This window comes from Melitaea cinxia, chromosome 17 (assembly GCF_905220565.1).
Source record: "Melitaea cinxia chromosome 17, ilMelCinx1.1, whole genome shotgun sequence".
NCBI lineage: Eukaryota > Metazoa > Arthropoda > Insecta > Lepidoptera > Nymphalidae > Melitaea > Melitaea cinxia.
This window is the reverse complement of record NC_059410.1, coordinates 8,024,240-8,043,351: the sequence shown is the minus strand read 5'-3', so window position 1 is coordinate 8,043,351 and position 19,112 is coordinate 8,024,240. Positions and strand designations below refer to the sequence as shown.

At 34.0% G+C, this 19,112-nt stretch overlaps 1 protein-coding gene and 1 long non-coding RNA gene across 2 annotated transcripts in view; both read right to left on the bottom strand.

The window, feature by feature from the left end:
- Window positions 1-19,112, bottom strand: part of LOC123661851 (CREB-regulated transcription coactivator 3) — a 41,782-nt gene that overhangs the window by 14,206 nt on the left and 8,464 nt on the right. The window contains exons 4-8 of the mRNA XM_045596791.1: window positions 11,444-11,601; window positions 9,398-9,497; window positions 7,347-7,503; window positions 3,605-3,721; window positions 1,412-1,459 (exon numbers count right to left, since the gene is read on the bottom strand). Of these exons, the coding sequence (XP_045452747.1) occupies window positions 1,412-1,459; window positions 3,605-3,721; window positions 7,347-7,503; window positions 9,398-9,497; window positions 11,444-11,601 (580 nt within the window). The remainder of the gene's footprint in view (window positions 1-1,411; window positions 1,460-3,604; window positions 3,722-7,346; window positions 7,504-9,397; window positions 9,498-11,443; window positions 11,602-19,112) is intronic.
- LOC123661751 lies at window positions 3,956-4,630 on the bottom strand. The gene is made up of 2 exons (XR_006744395.1): window positions 4,391-4,630; window positions 3,956-4,143 (listed from the first exon to the last, which is right to left on the bottom strand). It is a non-coding gene; the product is annotated as an uncharacterized LOC123661751 (long non-coding RNA).

Sequence of the window (19,112 nt, the reverse complement as noted above, 5' to 3'; positions counted from 1 at the left end):
CTAGCGCTCTTAGAGGTAAGGTCCACGCCAAATTCTGCGCAGTCGTCTCTTTCGCTCACACGCGCCAAGCGCCTTTTGTTATAGCGGATAAACCGCATTTGATACTTTCATAATAAAATATAAATAAAATAAACACATAACGAAAATGACTGTAAAATAATATAATGATAATTTCTGTAAACAAATGTATAATTTAATTTTCTTTTCTCACATTATCAATACAAATAGGCATTTCAATCTGTTTGTCTTGTTATTTGTTAATTAATATGTTTGTCGGTGTCATTGAGTTAAATAATTGTATTTGCTCGCAAACGAAAAAAACCGACTTCAATTAGATCGACAAGTAATCCAACGTAGGTAGAAAGAAAAAATAGTCAAGTAAATACGCGTTATCAAAAAAAAAAAAAAAAATATGTGGTGTCATGGGACACCAGGTAGGAACGAAGTTCCTTCGGATAGTATAGAAGCAACACAAATTAAAAAAAAAAAATGTTGAATTTTATATATATTATCTAGTTCTTGTTTTTAACCGACTTCCAAAAAAGGAGGAGGTTCTCAATTCGACTGTATTTTTAAAGTCAAAAGTTCTGAAGTAACATACATAAAAAAATACAGTCGAATTGAGAACCTCCTCATTTTTTGGGATTCGGTTAAAAAAAAAACCGCCAAAATTTGTTGGTTTACTTTCATCCAAAACTATGCAACTCACATTCACACACAGATTTTCTGGGGCATAATAAAATGCTATTTTATTCATATCGTAAATATTAGATTCATTCGTAAACTGAAAAAACTAAATTGTTTTAAAAAAAAAATTGTTTCCTAAAAATGATTTTTTTATTTTTATTTTAAATTTATTGACCGTTGTTATATAACATACTTGAAATTTTTAACAAATTAATTATGTAAAAACATTTTATACCATAGTTATTAATTTTTATTATACATTAGAAAATGATCAAGATGGTCTTTTGGTTGTCACACTATACTTACTAGCACAAAGATCGCGCGGCTCGTACGACTCGCGCGATGCGATCAAATTTACCTAAACTTGCAGAGCGCGAAATTGTGAAATGGCTCTTAAAGCAAGAAATTTACATATATATATATTGTTCCCGCTGAAATTCTTACTTAGAATAGTAATTAAATAAAAGCATTTTATATTTCAATAAATTGCGAAGCTTAATCATTAATCATGCAAATTATAAGAGAAATGTAAGAATAATGGAAGTGACATCGTAAGTATTTCGGTTTTTCTGTAACTTTTGATTAATGGTGGAACGCGTATTTCAAATACCGTTTTAGTTTATAACAACATTAAAAGACAGTGTTTTAAGCATTGAAGCGAATGTTCTCGCAATAAATGATGAATAAGAAAAGTATAAAAAGGAGGTTACAAAAGAAAACGAACCTTATTATGATGAAGATAATTATTTGTGTTTGGTACAGATAAGTGATTCTGAAATAAACAAAAACATGAACGTGTTGAAAGCAAATAAACACAACAAAAATATAAACAAACAAAAATGTTAAACGTCTAACGAGGGTACTAATAATATGTTAACATAGACGAGATTTTAGTGTCTCAATTGTATGATACATTCAGTGGTTTAAATTAAACTGACTTGTTTATATTGGAACGTTATATCTAACGATGAGACGAATAGTCTTTATATAAGTCGGTTACAGTATTCAAAAAACGATTGGTATTGCTCACATACCTTTTTTTATTACAAAAGTGGCTAACAAGTGTAGGGTCCGTCTGATGGGTATTGGATACCGTAGCCAATGGATGCCTGCAACAACAGGAGCATTGCCAACGCGTTGCCGACCGTACTCCCAGAAGCTCTGGTCACCATACTCACAACAGGGACACAACAGTATTACTACTGGAGGGCAGTATTATTTAGCTGTGATCTTCACTTTCGAGGTGCTTCTTCAGTTGGAATGTTCCATATTCTGAGAAAAATGTTTCCTGCTGTGCCATATCGCAATAAACTGTTTAATGTCAATCATATGTTCAAAACGAAATAGTTCGTGAGAAAAACGAAACGTTTTTTGAATATAGGAACCGAGCTTTAGATGACCAGAGCATGATTTTGAACATGTGTATGCGGAAGAGGTTATCACGACTTTAAGACACAATAGAACAAACGATTTGCCCTTCACGAACAATAAATACTACAAGTGCCTCATGAAAATAATAATAATAACGAAATACAATTATTATTTAAATTTACACACATAGCATACATTTCTACTTGTGTCATCTTGAATGATAACAGTTATGTAAGTTTAAGGTTTAATTGTTCCCGCTATCTACAATAATATTATAAAGCTGAAGTGTTTGTTTGGTTTGTTGGAACGCCCTAATCTCAGGACCTACTGGTTAGAATTAAAAAATAATTGCATTCACCGAGGAAGCATATAGGCTACATAATATTTAAATATGTTTTTTCTAAACTTAACGCGCGTGAAACCGCGGGGCCCAACTACTCACTAATTAAATCAGTAGGTATCACTAAACATTATACCCTCGTTTCAACCCTTTAGTATTCATTAGCCAAGTTTCAAATTTATTTTTTATTTCGGACGGTTAAGACACTTGTTGTTACGTTGGCATAGCTTTTTGAAAGCTGTTGTGTTTAATAATTCCGACGTTTTATACTAAAATAACTGATCCGGTGATTTTCTTAACATATATTTTTTTTTGTGAACTTATCTTTTATTTTAATTATCCTAACAATAACGAACACAAATTAAAACTAATTATCCAATTAATGAATACATCCGAAAATTATGCGCGTACATATATTTTGGGGGTATCATTTTTTCAATTTTTTGTTACCTTTATGGAATGTTCTCATTTTTCATGAAGTATACTCAAAAGTATACGGTAGCCTAAGTAACTTTAAAACTGACAATGTTGTAAATAATTTGGTTTTTTTGTATAGTCTTTCCGATTCTATTTTTCAAATGTATTATATTTTATTACTGGATCGAGAAAGGTCTCTCTCTGTACGTATTAATTTTTAGTATTAAACATATTTTATCCTAGCAAGACGGAAATATTCGATATGATCAGAAAAATGATATAGGGCTCAACTCAGCTAGCAGCTAAGCTCAGCTCGGCTAGTATGAGCGTCGGTTCGGCTCAGTTCGGCTAGTATGAGCGTCGGTTCGGCTTATTTAGGCTAGTATGAGCGTCGGTTCGGCTTAGTTAGGCTAGTATGAGCGTCGGTTCGGCTTAGTTTGGCTAGTATGAGCGTCGGTTCGGCTCAGTTCGGCTAGTATGAGCGTCGTTTCGGTTCAGTTCTGCTTGTACAAGCGTCGGTTCGGCTCAGTTCGGCTAGTATGAACGTCGGTTCGGCTCAGTTCGTCTAGTATGAGCGTCGGTTCGGCTCAATTCGGCTAGTATGAGCGTCGGTTCGGCTCAGTTCGGCTATTATGAGCGTCGGTTCGGCTCAGTTCGGCTAGTATGAGCGTCGGTTCGGCTCAGTTCGGCTAGTATGAGCGTCGGTTCGGCTCAGTTCGGCTAGTATGAGCGTCGGTTCGGCTCAGTTCGGCTAGTATGAGCGTCGGTTCGGCTCAGTTCGGCTAGTACCTGCGCGTCGTAGAGCGGCGGGTCGTGCACGGCGGCCAGCGGCACGGTGGCGCCCACGGGCGAGCCCGACGCCGGGGACAGCCCGCCCGTCGCCGGGGACACGCTGCCCGTCGGGCTCTGCGGGTGGATTAGAGTAAATCGAATGTTGAATTGGAAATTATCCTATAGTCAACGACTTACTGCTAATTTCAATACTTTTTCTCTGAATTTGCGCATTTGATATAGAAGTTTTAGTAAACTTCATAGAAATTGTGTCAAAAAACTAATGCTAGTAGGCAAAACCAGAGATAGATAAATTATTGAAAGCGGCCGCTAAGGGGATATACAGTTAGGGAGGCCCAAAAAAAGCGATTTTTCTAGAATTTTTGAGAAAACTTAAGTTTATTAATGTGAAATTTTATACATTTGCTGTCGTATTTTCAACTATATTTTAGTTTTTTTTTTTTTTTTTTTTTTTTGTAAAGTTGCTATAGATCATCTCCCGGAGCTCCCGTAAAAAGGTGTTTTTCGCTGACCACTATACCTCCGGTCTCTATCATCTGAAATAAAATAAAAAAAACAAATAGACCTAGTTATGTATAATATAAATATTTTCGAATGGAAAAATGGCGGCTTCTCAAAACAGAATTACTAAAAATATATTTAAGTAGCTTGTCTTGAAATTTGAGACTTATCGGTTCAGCCGTTTTCGAGTAATATTGGTCACCGACTTTGAAAACAGAGTTTTGAGAAAAACAAGTTTAAAAGCGTTTATATTAGAGTAAATAAATTATATTTGGAACTTACATTGAGTCGTCTAATCAAGAGCCATATCTTACACCCACACCACATCTTCGACAGCTTCTAATAACTCGAGTCGGTGTTGTCTACGGACCATTCTTCCCTTTCGCCTGCACACACGTGCTCTGCAGTGGGAAATCTACACGCGCTGTTCATCCTCTGTTTAGGCATATGATTGCCTACTAGGCCCAGGTTAAATCTTTATTGTATTCATATAATAATATAATAATTCTGTACCTTGGTTAAATATGTTGTCATCTATGAATATAGCTATTTTTAGTTTTCGAACCGGCTAAACTATTTTTTAATAATTTCTCATTCTGAGATCTGTATAAATCGGAAGTAGTAATGTATTAAAGATGGTTGGTCAGGTCTGAAATTGATTAATTCATTTGCAACTTGCGCTCGCTCTGTCAACTTCACCATGACTCTGGTCTGATCGTGCAATTTTCGAGGTGTTTTATTCCTATGATTAATAATGCTAATATACGGATTAGATAGTAAACCAGATCAAAAAAATATATTTAAACGAGTTTTCAATTTTATACCTTTTGCTTAAATGTGCAGAATCGACTACTTCGTTGTAACATTTATCACTCAATTTGTGAGGACATAAAAGTAATCTTGCAGATATAAAATAAAAATAAAAAAATATTGTATTATCACTGCAAATTTCATCACATTTTTGTTAAGTTGAAGTGTGTGAAGCATTAAAAAAAAATCACTGATTACACTTCTAATTATATGTATCCCCTTAAACGGCAATACCAATGTTTTTGTGGTTACAGATACCTAATCGCCTAATCGGTTATACCTATGACTTTATTACAGCTACCATAAATAATGTCGTCATAAGTGGAGGGATGTATTAACTCGTAAGCTTGGTTTGATAGTATTCGATACTAAATACGAAAAACCGCGTTTGTACATTTACTTTGAATAATATCAACGAAAGTGACCAAAGTCAATATATCATTCATTTATGAGTGTCTAACCTACAATGCTTTCTCTGCTTATATAAAATTATGAACTTACTTAAAAACCTTAAAGGTCTATTTCACCAATTGGGGATAATATTTATCTTACAAATAAGTTACGTGTAGATTTTAACAGCAGGAGATAGAATAGGCTAGATCCTGTTTCTCCTCAATTAATAAACTTAAAATATTGGAATAGGAATCCATTATGTTTGAAAAAGTACTTGAAAATGTTGATTTTCCAATAAACAGCCACAAAAAAAATATTTTGGAAAAATAAACACGCTTTCATGCCATAAAATTAAATTGCATTTTAAACCTTTTTTATTTCCGCGAAAACGCTATCAGCCATTTTGGTGACGTAATATGGTTAATAACAAAAGTCGTGTATGACGTATGTAAGACCGAACCATGACCGAACTTGTTCAATACCTCAACGTGAATAGTTCAATAATACCTTATATACTTTTTGTCGTTCAACGTTAATAGCTACAAATATTTGGTGTTTTTGTGTAAAATAATAAATTACAATAGCTATCGTTGGTGTGTAGTGTCTAGTTGTACAAATACTAGCATTTAAAAAAAACTATTAAATCTTAATTTGGCAGCAACATAATAACCCATAACAGGAATAAAACATAAGGCCGCCTGTTGCAACTAATGCAAATTTATCATTTTTTTAACCTCATTAAACTTAGTTACTTTTGTGTTGGTGTGCAAAAAGTGTAAATAAATAAATAAATAAATAACCTAACACTTTCTAACAATATTTTTCAAATTAGGTATACCTGGCACTTACATAAAAAACAGTATTATAATATAACAAGTAATACTTACAAAGATGTTTTAACATTCCGGAATTTGGCAGAACAGAAGTCTGGGTTAATGGTTATGCAAAAAACTTTGCAACCATCATTGAATCAATTTTTGGCAGATTCATACTATCTGCTTTTACAAAACCGGTTTGCATTTTAATAAATAAATAGGTACAAATGAATTGCGCTAACGAAAGAGCACAACTATTACTATTTGAAGTTAAAGATGATAGGTATGTACCTAGCTGCTTACAGCACTAACAGAACTTTGTTTTTGCCCTTATGACGTCATACCATGGCGGGTCGTGTGACCTAAAGGTCACGTGATATACAGATTAAAATATACTACTTTTAATTTCAATATAATAAAACAATAATGTGCTTTTTTGATTCCAAATCACAATATTTAAGTGTATTTCTTCTTAAATTTTAATTTTTATCAAATTTCATAATTTATTTTTCACTACCGAAAGTACCTTATTTGACGAATGACAGTATCCAACAGATAAAAGTTTTTGATATATATATTTATTGAAAAAAAGAAATCTATATCAGTTGGCCGTTAGTTGCTTAGCTTAGGAACATATGATTGGGTGTGATTGTTAAAAAAATACTTATTTACTAGCTGCGTCCCGAGGTTTCAGCCGCTTTGATTTGACAAAAAAAAAAAACTAGGCTAATCCTTCCTCGGTAAACGGCCTATACAACAGAAAAATAATTTTCCATATAGAGATTAATGCGTCTAAACTAACAAAAAATAATAAACAAAGATTTCAGCTTTACAATATTAGAGTAGATAAGACGACGGGCGCGGTTCGATCCCCGCTCACGGCAGACATTTGTATTGGCCATATTAGATGTGTCGTGGTCTGGGCATGTGATTTTGTATTGTGTTTCCGGACCCCCGAAACAGAAAAAGTCCAAGTGGAACCGTGGAGCGTGTAGCGTTTATTTATTTATCTATTTCTATTTATTTATTTCCGTATTTACACAACATATTCAAGTAACAAGTGACAAAAAAGGAACAATCAGTTTCTAGGTTTAATTTGAAAGCAATTACTTTGATCTCTACTTCTCCTAGCTAGGTAGCTGAGCTATCTGTATTAAGGAGAAGAGATTTGCCTCCCAAGATATTTAGTAATGAAGTCCCGCGGCGGGGGCAGTACTCACGTATCGCGGCTGGTAGTCGGGCGAGGCGGGGCCGCGGTGCGGCAGGTAGTGCGGCGGCGGGTAGTGCACGGACGTGAGGTCGGGCAGCGAGCCGCCCGGCACCTGCAGCTCGCACTGCAGCCCGCCCGCGCCCGCGCCCTCGCCGCCCGCGTACACGCTGCGCACACAACGCTCTATACTGCTGCTACTTTTTAATCCTCTACACTCGGTGATAGGTGGTAAGATTTTTTGAAGTGAAACTTCTTTAGGCGCATGGAGATAACATTTTTACGGATGAAACGGTAACGTTATTGGCGATGCCGCTGGAATGGAAATCTAAAGCTTTAGATTTGTATAAATATAAATTAGACTCAAAAATTTGTTTGCCAATGAAGTTTCACTTCTGACATGTATACTTTGTAAGCACGCACTTTATTTATGTGCGGGACGGTTCCACAACCAAAAATCACATATATTTTTTGTATTACCTTTAAATACAGGTTATTGGTGTAAAATTTTTTTTAGTATGCTTGACTTGGTGAGTAAGCTGGTGAATGCGCGACTAGAGCGTTACACAAAGTGTGATCGGGCGAGGCAAAACGGAGCAAGAGAGAGGTGCGGCATACATTTTCTTTTTCTCAATATAATATATAATATTTAAGTTATTGGAATTTAGACAGAGCACTCTTCCTATATATGTGCTGTCCTATATATGTCCTGTATAGGTCAGACTTCCAAACAGGAAAAAAATATTTGTACAAATACAAATATCCACTCCAAGCGGTAATCGGACCCGATAACTCTCGGTGTTTTAGGCGACTACACGCACCACTACACCAGAGCGGTAATAACAGTAAAACAATACGCTTAATGTGATTTTATGTGACACATTAAATAGTTTCGGTCACTTCAATATAATTATCCAATTATAAACTAACTCAACACTTACGCGGTTACGCATTGAATAAAATGTTAATTAAAGGACCTATATGAGGTAAAGCTATATAGTACTTTGTAAGGTTGATTAAAATTACTTCACATATTATATAAGCGTATAAGGGGAAAATCTTTTCTTCAATATAAAATTAATAACTAGCACTAAGGACTCGCACTCGCACTAATCAAAGTGTAAACAAGCCCTAAGTAAGATTTTATGCGTAAGCTGACAACTGAAAAGTATACTTAAATCTATATATCAAATTCTTAATCAAGTCCGTGTGGTGATTTTTAATAATTAATGATAATTAGATAATTAGCCGTCTATTAATAGTTATAATATTATATCATTTTTGAAGTAAAACTTCTCTAGGCACGCTTGACTTGCGGAGTAAGCTGATGAATGCGTGACGAGGGCATCACGAAAAGTGTGATCGGGCGAGGCGAACGGAAGTTGTGAGGGAGATATAAGTTAGTGAAGACAGAAAGAGAGAGTTATGTTTTGTAAATTTTACTTCAGTCGTGTGACCTAAAGCACACTCGGTTTTTTTTAAATATCAAAATATTATTAAAGAAACAAATTACATAAAGTGATTATCCCATTAATGAATGAAACGAGAAATTCATATGGCATAATGGCATATCGCGACAAAACAACACAAATATGATAAATTATCTTTGACAACATAACTTAAATAACATGAGCAGTTTGATTTTAAAATATAATATTCACATTATATATTACACATAGTTCATATAGCGTCGTTTTTCCGGCGCCAAAGTACAGGAAAGCTAATATAAGCTAAATATAAATTAAATATGACAACAACTGTTTATATTTACGATAATAGAATATTCGGAACTAAATATGTACGAGGAAAACCAAAAACTAATGAGATGTTAAATTGTACGTCTTAAAGAAATATTACCTCTTTTTTTCAGTGAAAAAACTAGCCATATATTGTGAACATCCACACACACACATTGCAGTATATTTTACTACGAACACTTATCATTACTAAGATTTAGCGTCCAAATATTACAAGTTATATGAACGTAATAAGCGGTTTCAAACAGTCTAGATTCGCTAATTCATTAGTGCGACGTTTTTGCGCTATAATCTCTGAGTCACTCACTTGTTATTGTTAGGTATTCGTGGTATTTCACACGAAGACCGCGGACGGTTCGTAGGACTCATGCCCAGCGTCGCGAGCACGTCGAGAGGAATGTTACTGGCTGAAATTAAGACATTAATAATTTAATATATTCTATAAAATAATGGAAGTGTGAGAGTTATATTGAAAGAAGACTGAATGCAGGAAACAGAATAGAAGAATGGAGCTTTGCACTCCTTTATAAGCAGTCGGAAGGCGTCTAACAAGGCTCGTTTGGCTGTGCATGAGGGGGTGTTGGTTCCGACACTCATCTACGGAAGTGAAAGTTGGATATGGCAGAAGAAAGAAGAACAAAGAAGTTGAGATGAGAGCGTTAAGTATGATAGGAGTTATACTGAGTGACAGGATAAGAAATAGTGAGATAAGAAAACGTTGTGGTTTGAAAGAAGATGTAGTGACGAAAATTGAGAAAGGTATGATCAGATGGTTTGGCCATGTCGAGAGAATGAGTGAAGAACGATTGACGAAAAAAGTGTATAAGGCGAGTGTGAATGGAAGGTTTGGAAGGGGTAAACCTAGGCGGACGTTTTGGGACCAAACGAGGCACGTCTTGAAAAAAGGCCAGGTCAAGAGTACCCTAAACCGAAGAGGATGTATGAAGGGAATAATGAAAGTGGACGAAGCGAAACAAGTATGTAAGGATCGTAGAGTAGTGGAAAGAAGTGGTCTCTGCCTATCCCTACGGGAAAGGGGAGTCATTATATATATGTATGTATATAATAATGTAGGAGAAAAAATATTTTTGAAGGCGAGTAATATTAGTATATTAAATCTCCTAGTGCGATTTTTTTGCGTTAGTTTTTTTTTTCATTTAAAATATAGTCGAAATATCGAATATCACGATTTGTTAAGATAGGGACTGCATTTTTATCAATATTAATATATTACAATACAAGTGGAACAAAAAAATTGTACACCTTTTTACGAAAATTGCGCGGACGGAGGAGTATGAAATTTCGTACACTTATAGTTTATATAGAGAAGGAGTGCAGAATGTAATATATATTTTTTAATTATGCATAAAAATATATTTAATCACTAAAAAGAACATTACACACACTACAATGTATTTGGCACACACGTGCTTATTATACTCTTTTGTTGGTTGTCAGTCTGTAGTCAAATTGATTTTTTTTTAAAAAGGTTCTTGATTTCATTATTTTTTGGTTTTCTTTAATTTAAATTGTTAATTGTAGTCGAATTTCGACCTCTGAGCGACCACTAGTTTTAATAATACTTTCAAGGCTGTTCGAGACACGAAAAGGGAAAATGAAACAGGTAATAAGTTCTCTAAGTAGGCGGTGTCGCGTATCCATTAAGTTCCACTAATATGTAGGTACGAAAATTTGTAATTTTGAATGGATATGTAGATTTTCTTTACTATTAATTAGCATTAATCCATGCAGTCGGTAATTCTATGAACTGACGCTAGTATAGGAATTTTTATTCCTAACTAATGTCACGGATAAGGTTGCTAGATCGTCAAACGACTAGGCCGGACAGACTAACTAGTTTGACTCCGGCCATTTGATATAAAAAAGGACGGACAACCTAAGGATTTTGTGCCTTAGTATTATGTCTGACCAGAATTTTTTGATTATTTACTTTAAATATTCTTGAATTAGTAACCTATTTGGACTATTTATTTTTATTTCTTTCTATCTATTCCTCTTTTATTTTCTTTTTGTTGTATCATATTGTTTTGATGTGTATGTGTTTCATATCATATCATTTGTAAAACTGTGAATGACTAATAAACAACTTTTCTTTCTTTCTTTCTCTCTTAAATTTTAATGAATGAATAATTAGCCTTCTTTATCCTCTATTTTATTATATATTATATATATTACTATATATTTTATTATTCTTCGGTAGTGCGAGATGACTGGTCAAAATTAGAAAGCCTACCAAAAGCCGGAATTTAATTGGTCGGGCAAGCATAATAAAATGCACGCATATAAAATTCTAACTATGTTTGGGTTTAGCTGGACGCCTGGCAACACTTACCTCGGCGGTGGTTCTGGTGGGGGTGCAGGTGTGGGTGCGCGTGCGAGTGCAGCGGGTGGTGCGGCGACAGCGGCTGCGTCGTCGCCTGTTGCTCGCCGCACGACTGGTGCAGCGCCGAGTCGGAGTTCGTCCGCCGCCAGCTGCTGTCCGGTGGCGGACTACAACCAACACACAATTGTAGATAGGAATAATTCTGGGGAGAGTTGTAGGGTCGGCAAAGCGCTTGTGGTGCTTGTGGTGTTTCAGGCGACTACAGGTTACGGTAGTCACAATCGAGTTACTTCACCATGAGAAGAAGTATCGGAGCTTAATCCACCACACTGCAACAGTGCGGGTTGGCGGATATATTCCCAACTATGAGTAACGAACGCTATCAGACGTCAATGATAACCGGGACCGACAGCTTAACATGCTCTCCGAGGCACCGTGGGGAGACCCACAAGGAAAGACAATCGCACCGGAAAGTTTTAGGCGCTGGAAGGTTTAGGCGCGTACATGGCACATGCACCACACCAGAGCGGTTGTTAGGCTACGGTAACCGCTTACTATTTGGTGGGTTTGTTTGCCAACCTAGTCGTATAAAAAAAAGACAAGTACCGTTAGTGTAGTCAAAGAATTTTATCACCATTTATAGGTAAGCGTAAAACTTCTATAAACGTACTGATGTCATTTATTTCAAATTTATTTACATAGAGACTATTTGACTTGTAGCTTGATAAGAGCAGAAAAAGCGCCGTCTCTGAACTTGTCCAGATACCCATAAGACGGATATATAGAGCAATAAAGGATATTATTGTTAGTTTCAGACCCTGTCTCACTGGTTATCTTACGGGCGCGGCGCGCAGCCAGGCGCGGAGCGGCGCGCTCAGTGCGCTCCAGATTCATTGGATCATTATTTAAATTACTAGATTATCAAAACGAATAATTTTGACTTGAGTAATCGCCTATTACTCTACAACTGAGGCACGATCACAATATGAAAGATGGGGACCTAGACTTGTAAGGTTTATTATTCAAATACTGGAAATTATAAATGGCTTTAATTGGTATAATGGCTTTTTTTGCCTACGTGTGATGAATAGTTAACAAAAAAACTTACTTAATTACTTAGCTTTTAATTCATTTAGATAGCAAATTATTTTCACAATGTGAAGCATCGTTTGTGCCCGTAGGTATATAGCAATTATGAATAAAAAACGAATTTAAAATGCCAATATAAAAAAGTCGATAGAAACTACGCGTATTATTTTTAAGATATAGTATTTAAAACGATGGACCACACAATTTAGCTTATGTTAAGTTATATGCGGTATGATATGGTATGGTGGGAGTGGTTTGAACTCTTGAATGGAAATCAATGGTCGCAGATTCAAATTGAGTCTGGCTCGGATTACACTCTAATAATTTTTCTCTTTCCGTTGCCGAGGCAGAAAAATCTAACTTAAAAAGAAAAATTTAAAAGGATTCCAAGCGGAACATTCAAATGGAATAAACATTTTAAAATTATTAAAATTTATATTCCTATGTTTTCATCATTAAACTGATGCGCAATAAAAAGTTATAAATACTAACATTTAAGTACAAACAAGTTTATTATTATTATGACGATTGCGACTTTACTTATTTACGCCATTTTAGTTGTACATTTTTCTCATTAGCTAATCTACATACATTACATTCGATTACATTTTAATAGAACATAAAACTTATTGTTTTATTGTTTGTAAAATTTTAAATTAAGCAGATATATTTATACGAATGAGATAGACACAACATTTATGTAACAAAAAAACTTCTGCGTCTTACTTATTACCGGTTTTTATGATTTTGTGCGTATTGAACAACTAAAACATTTCAAAATCATTAAATTTTAGACGTTTATGTTAACTTTTAATTAACCACTAAAGATTTACAATATTGTTCATTGTTTCCGTTATTTCAAAGAACAAGACTAAATAAATATAAAACGTTGTAATTATACAGTAGCTAATGCTTAATTTAAGATTAATTAACATATTTCGATTATAAAATCCGATGACGTAACGCTAAAACAATAAATTATTTAAAAATATTAAAATTAGCAATTTGTTATAGTGAATTCTATGACGCACTTATTAATATCGCGCTTAAATAACTGTTTGGGTCGACACAAGACAAAATGGATTAACTACGATAAAAACGTTTATTTTTATAGCAATAAAAAAATTGATTTTAAAGGTTAAAACAACAGTTTAATATAAAACCTTGATATATAAAAATCATCACATGCGCAACGAACTTTCGAAAACGGTCTATACGTACAATGTCAATGCAAATTGCGTTATCGTTGTGCATTTTATTTAGTAACAATGAAATTATTAATTATGAATGAGTTCTCCAAGAATGGTTCATATAATAAGGCATGAATTGAAATGTTCGATGTGTCATCCTTAAAGATAATGTTTTACCAATATTACTCCCTATTGGTTCGAGCGCACAATATTGCTTGTTTGTTGAAACTCAAAGAAATATTTTTTACTTGTAAATGTGACAAATTTCAATCAAACATTTCGACGTTTTTTTTTTCAAGATAAATTTGTGTTTCTCACTACAACTCCATTGATAGCAAGCGATTGCTATCAGAATACTGTGCATTTCCAGGTAAAATAAATATATATACACACATAAGGAAATACAATAAAACGAACAAATGCAGGGAATCAACAATTTGCGGCGAATTATACGGAATGTATAAATATCTAGTAGTACGAGATCCGGCATCAGGAATAGGTATGGTGCATGGTATATACCCGCATGTGTTTAATGAAAATGGTCAAGTACATATGGAAGACTAGCTGTGCTCAAGACGACTGAAGACTGACCGCGTGGAATAGTGACTTTGGACAGCATTTTTTGGATATATGATTCTTTAAAATAGCATAATTTTTTTTTATTTATGATATGAAACAAACACTAAATGCACACTAAACACACACTAAATTAAGTAAAGCTTACCACAATATATTAATGAAAACCAAATCTAAATCGCATAAGCCGTTTCTGAAATTAGCGTGCACAAACGCACGGACAAACAGACAACAATTCTAACAATCACTGTTTTGGGTGCTATTTGCGTTGATAAAGGTCCCAATAATATTTCTTCTCATATATCTCCCATGTAGGTACAGACAGCGATCAGTTACATTTTTATTATGTGTATTGATGTATTGATGACACATATTATCGACATAATTATAACCTAACCTATCTGATAGATTACCTAATGAATATTAATTAATTAAAAAACGAGTGTGCTTTAGACCACACGACTGAAGTAAAACTTCTTTAGTTCCATCTAACTTGTATCTCCCTCTCAACTTCCGTTAGGCTCGCCCGATCACACTTTTCGTAACGCTCTCGTCACGCATTCACCAGCTTACTCCCCAAGTTAAGCGTGCGTAAAGAAGTTTTACTTCAATAAAGTATATTAATTATTTAACACTTTATTTCATTTGGAATAACATAAAGATAGATACTTCGATTTATAATGACATGAGGGTGTCACATATTCTTTATGTTGGAACTTAGACCATAGTTAAGACGTTTTTAAGTATGACGTTTACGGACTTGTTTGTCTTGCTTTAGAAATAAATAATAGTAAAAAATCATGTAGGTTAAAATAAAACAACTGCAAAAATCATAAACAGGCAAAACGTTTTAACAAAATTTAACAATCTCTTTCACGGTTTTAGCTTCATTAGGTTACGACGTTGGGTTATTGAGTGGACACTCTCTTACTAAGGAAGTTTTTTAGAAAATACTTCCCTCTGAGAGTTATGGGTTTAGTTTGTATGGAATTCCGTCATTTTTGATTATAGATATAACCTTTAATTTTGAACTACTGATTTAAAATAATAAAATATCAGTTTATAATTTCCGGGAACTATCCCTATGGGGGAGAACTAAGGGTTGAAAAAAGCTGGTAATTTTATAGATTAGATACAAATACAATTAAAAAATCTAAATAATTCTTTACAGAATAATACAATGTAGCCACAGGGATCTTCATATTAAACTTGCCCTTACGATAAAACATTGACTTTATTTAGTGTTACCACTCCAAATAATTAGCAGCAAAAATAACTATACCTACATCCGATTATACCTTATCCGATTTAGGTTTAATGAAATTTTAATTGGGTGGCGTCTTTACATGAGTGATATTTAGAAGAAACTAATTATTTTTTTAAACGGTTTTATTTAGCTCACCCCGTTTGTTTTATTTTTTTTATTTTTTATTTATTATTTATTCTTGGGTCAAATTTAGTAATTCAAATTTCACCCTCTTCCTGTCAACCGATTAATCTGAAATTTTGTATACACTTTGGATTTTGGTGACAATACAATTATGTTTATTCATTATCATTATAAATTCAAGATGGCCGCCGCTACAAAATGGCGGATAATTTATGTTTTATTAATCCCATCAATATGGGTATCAAATGAAAGGGCTCAACAAGCAGAATACAATATACTATAAAAAATTGAAATCCAAGATGGCGGCCGCTACAAAATGGCGGATAACGTAGGTTTTATCAATCCCATCAATATGGGTATCAAATGAAAGGGCTCAACAAGCAGAATACAATATACTATAAAAAATTGAAATACAAGATGGCGGCCGCTACAAAATGGCGGATAACGTAGGTTTTATCGATCCCATCAATATGGGTATCAAATGAAAATGCTCAACCAGTATAATCAATGTACTATATAAAATTAAAATCCAAGATGGCGGCCTCTACAAAATGGCGGATAACTTAGGTTTTATCAATCCCATCAACATGGGTATCAAATGAAAGGTCTCAACAAGTAGAATACAATTTACTATGCAAAATTGAAATCTAAGCTGGCCGCCGCTACCAAATGTCTGATAACAATTTTTTATCAATCCCACCAATATGGGTATCAAATAAAAGGGCTTGACAAGAAGAATACAGTGCACTATACAACCTCAATATTTAAGATGGGCCTTGCAATAATGAAGCACTAAATGAATTAAACAGAATGCGAAATAAAAACTAAAAACTAGAAAATAAAAATAGGTAAAAAAACTTTTTAAGTTAAACGGTTTTATGTTAAACATACATTGCAATGTTTAAGATAAATGTACTAAAAACCAAAAAATAATAAAATAGATACAGTCGTGGGAATTATAAACATATGCATAGACTAGACTAAAATAAAACCGTGGGGCACGTCAATTGTCTACAAATTATCGACTTAATGTGCGATAGAAGAATCGTTTAATTCGTCGTTAAAATAGGCAGTTGGCCCGCAGACGGTGAGGAAATTACTTACTATTTTCTTGCTCATGGAAATTCCAATAGTTATACACTCCATGTAAATAAAAGAGATGTTTCAACTAGTTTATCGTTGGACATTCACACTGCTGACTGGCGAGGAATCGTTTCACTGCTCGTAGTTTGTCTTTAATCGACAAAACATATGATAAAAGTACTACTCGCTCACCACTATGAAACCCTAAAACTCGCTTATAATCGAGCTTGCTAGCTTGTTTCCACATTCTAGCCCTACTTATCACACGTCCATCGTTGTCGGTTGAACAACTGCCTAATTATAGTGTAACATTACAAAACAAACATTTTAATCAACGATTGTAGACAATTGACGTGCCCCACGGTTTTATTTTAGTCTAGTCTATGCATATGTTTATAATTCCCACGACTGTATCTATTTTATTATTTTTTGGTTTTTAGTACATTTATCTTAAACATTGCAATGTATGTTTAACATAAAACCGTTTAACTTAAAAAGTTTTTTTACCTATTTTTTTTTTTAATTTTGTCTCTGTCTGCTTGTTTGTTTCTCTATGTTTGTTACTCTCTGAAGGTTTTTTTTTTTTTGTCATATTGTGATTCTGAAGACTTGAGCGCCACACACTCGCTACGTTGTCAAACCGCAGGTTTCGACAGTGGTGGTGAATCTACATGGACGTAATGGATTTTATTTACAGACAAAATTAACGGTAGGCTCTAGTTTTTCGTTTAAGTATATTTTTGTGAACACCTATCAAAAATCTCACGAGCCGATTATGTTCTAATATATAACGATCCTTCATTTAATTTGAATGATGTTAATAACAATGACAAATTATTTTAAAATCGAGGGAATCTCATAATTTAATGGTTTTAGTTTTTTGTATAGAACTTTTCTACCTTTTTTACTTCAATAAAAATTATGTGAATCTAGTCAGACTAGAAAAGAAGAGAATATTAATATTAGCCTGTTTATACCTTAACAATATCTTTATAATCTCACTCTAATACTCTAATCTAACCCACCGAGACGTTATATATGTACATAAGCGTACCTTCTTGCTTATTAAGGAAATGATTCGTAGCTTAATCCTCTACGTTTCTACTTGAAAACATATCGATCTTTTTAAAAAGGAGAAGGTTCTCAATTCGACCGTATATATATGTATATATATATATATATATATATATATATATATACACATATATATATATATATGTTGCAGTCAGAACTCTTAACCAGTCAAAAGTACTTTTGACTGGACAAGTTGGTTAAAAGTGGTTTTGACTGAAAATTATTGGTTATTAGTACTTTTGACTGCAAATTCGCGGTTAAAAATACTTTTGACTGACGCTCTCCGTCAAAAGTAGTTTTAACTGCAAAAAAGCGTCAGTCAAAAGCACTATTAACTCGTTAGATGTGAATAAATTTAGTCAAATGATCCTGATAAACCATAATAAATTTATGCCCGCGATCTTCTTGCGACTGCATGTCAATCAGATCGACTTGGCAGCGGCTGTTCATTTCAGTGTGCAGGATCGGTTTCTAAACCTGACCCATCCTTTTCTTGATTTTCTTCCTTTGGCATACTTCGCACATTGATAAATATATATTAATCATTTCTTTTGTAACATTAGCGTACTTTTTTGCCGTTTCATTCTTAAGTCTATCGCGACCACCATGCCCTATAGAAATATGAGCAGCATCAATAATGTCGTAGATTTCCTCAGCCGGCAAAAATATTTGACAGGTTCTGTGTTTGTAACTAATTTTTTTATACCACAAACTTCAATGTGTTAAAGCGTTGTAGTCTACTGTACTGTAATGGTGTTTCCTTTTCATTAAATTTCGCGTCTTCCACATCCATTGCAAACTTTTCAAATTTTTCTTTTGTCACCACATTGAAATAACTATCTTTCATATCTTCCATCGCTAAAATTCTTTGCAAAAAGCCTTCTTTCTTTTCGTAGTCACTCATTTTTGTTCTAACATCAGCACGTTCTCCACTAATAATGAGTAATATAAAAGTTTATATGTACGTTTGTCGTTATTTTTATCAACCACGTTAACTTTTTAAGAGTTTTGACTGATACAACCAGTCAAAACCACTTTTGACGAAATCATTTAGTCAAAAGTACTTTTAACCAGCTCCATTGGGCAAAAGTACTTTTAACTGTTATTTTAGTCAAAAGTATTATTGACAAAAGCAAACGGTCAAAAGTACTTCTGACTGATTTTGCTAGTCAATAGTGCTTTTGACTGGTTAAGAGTTTTGACTGCAACATATATATACATATATATATATTTAATGTATGTTCGGGAAAGCGTTGTCTACAATGAAAGTATCATT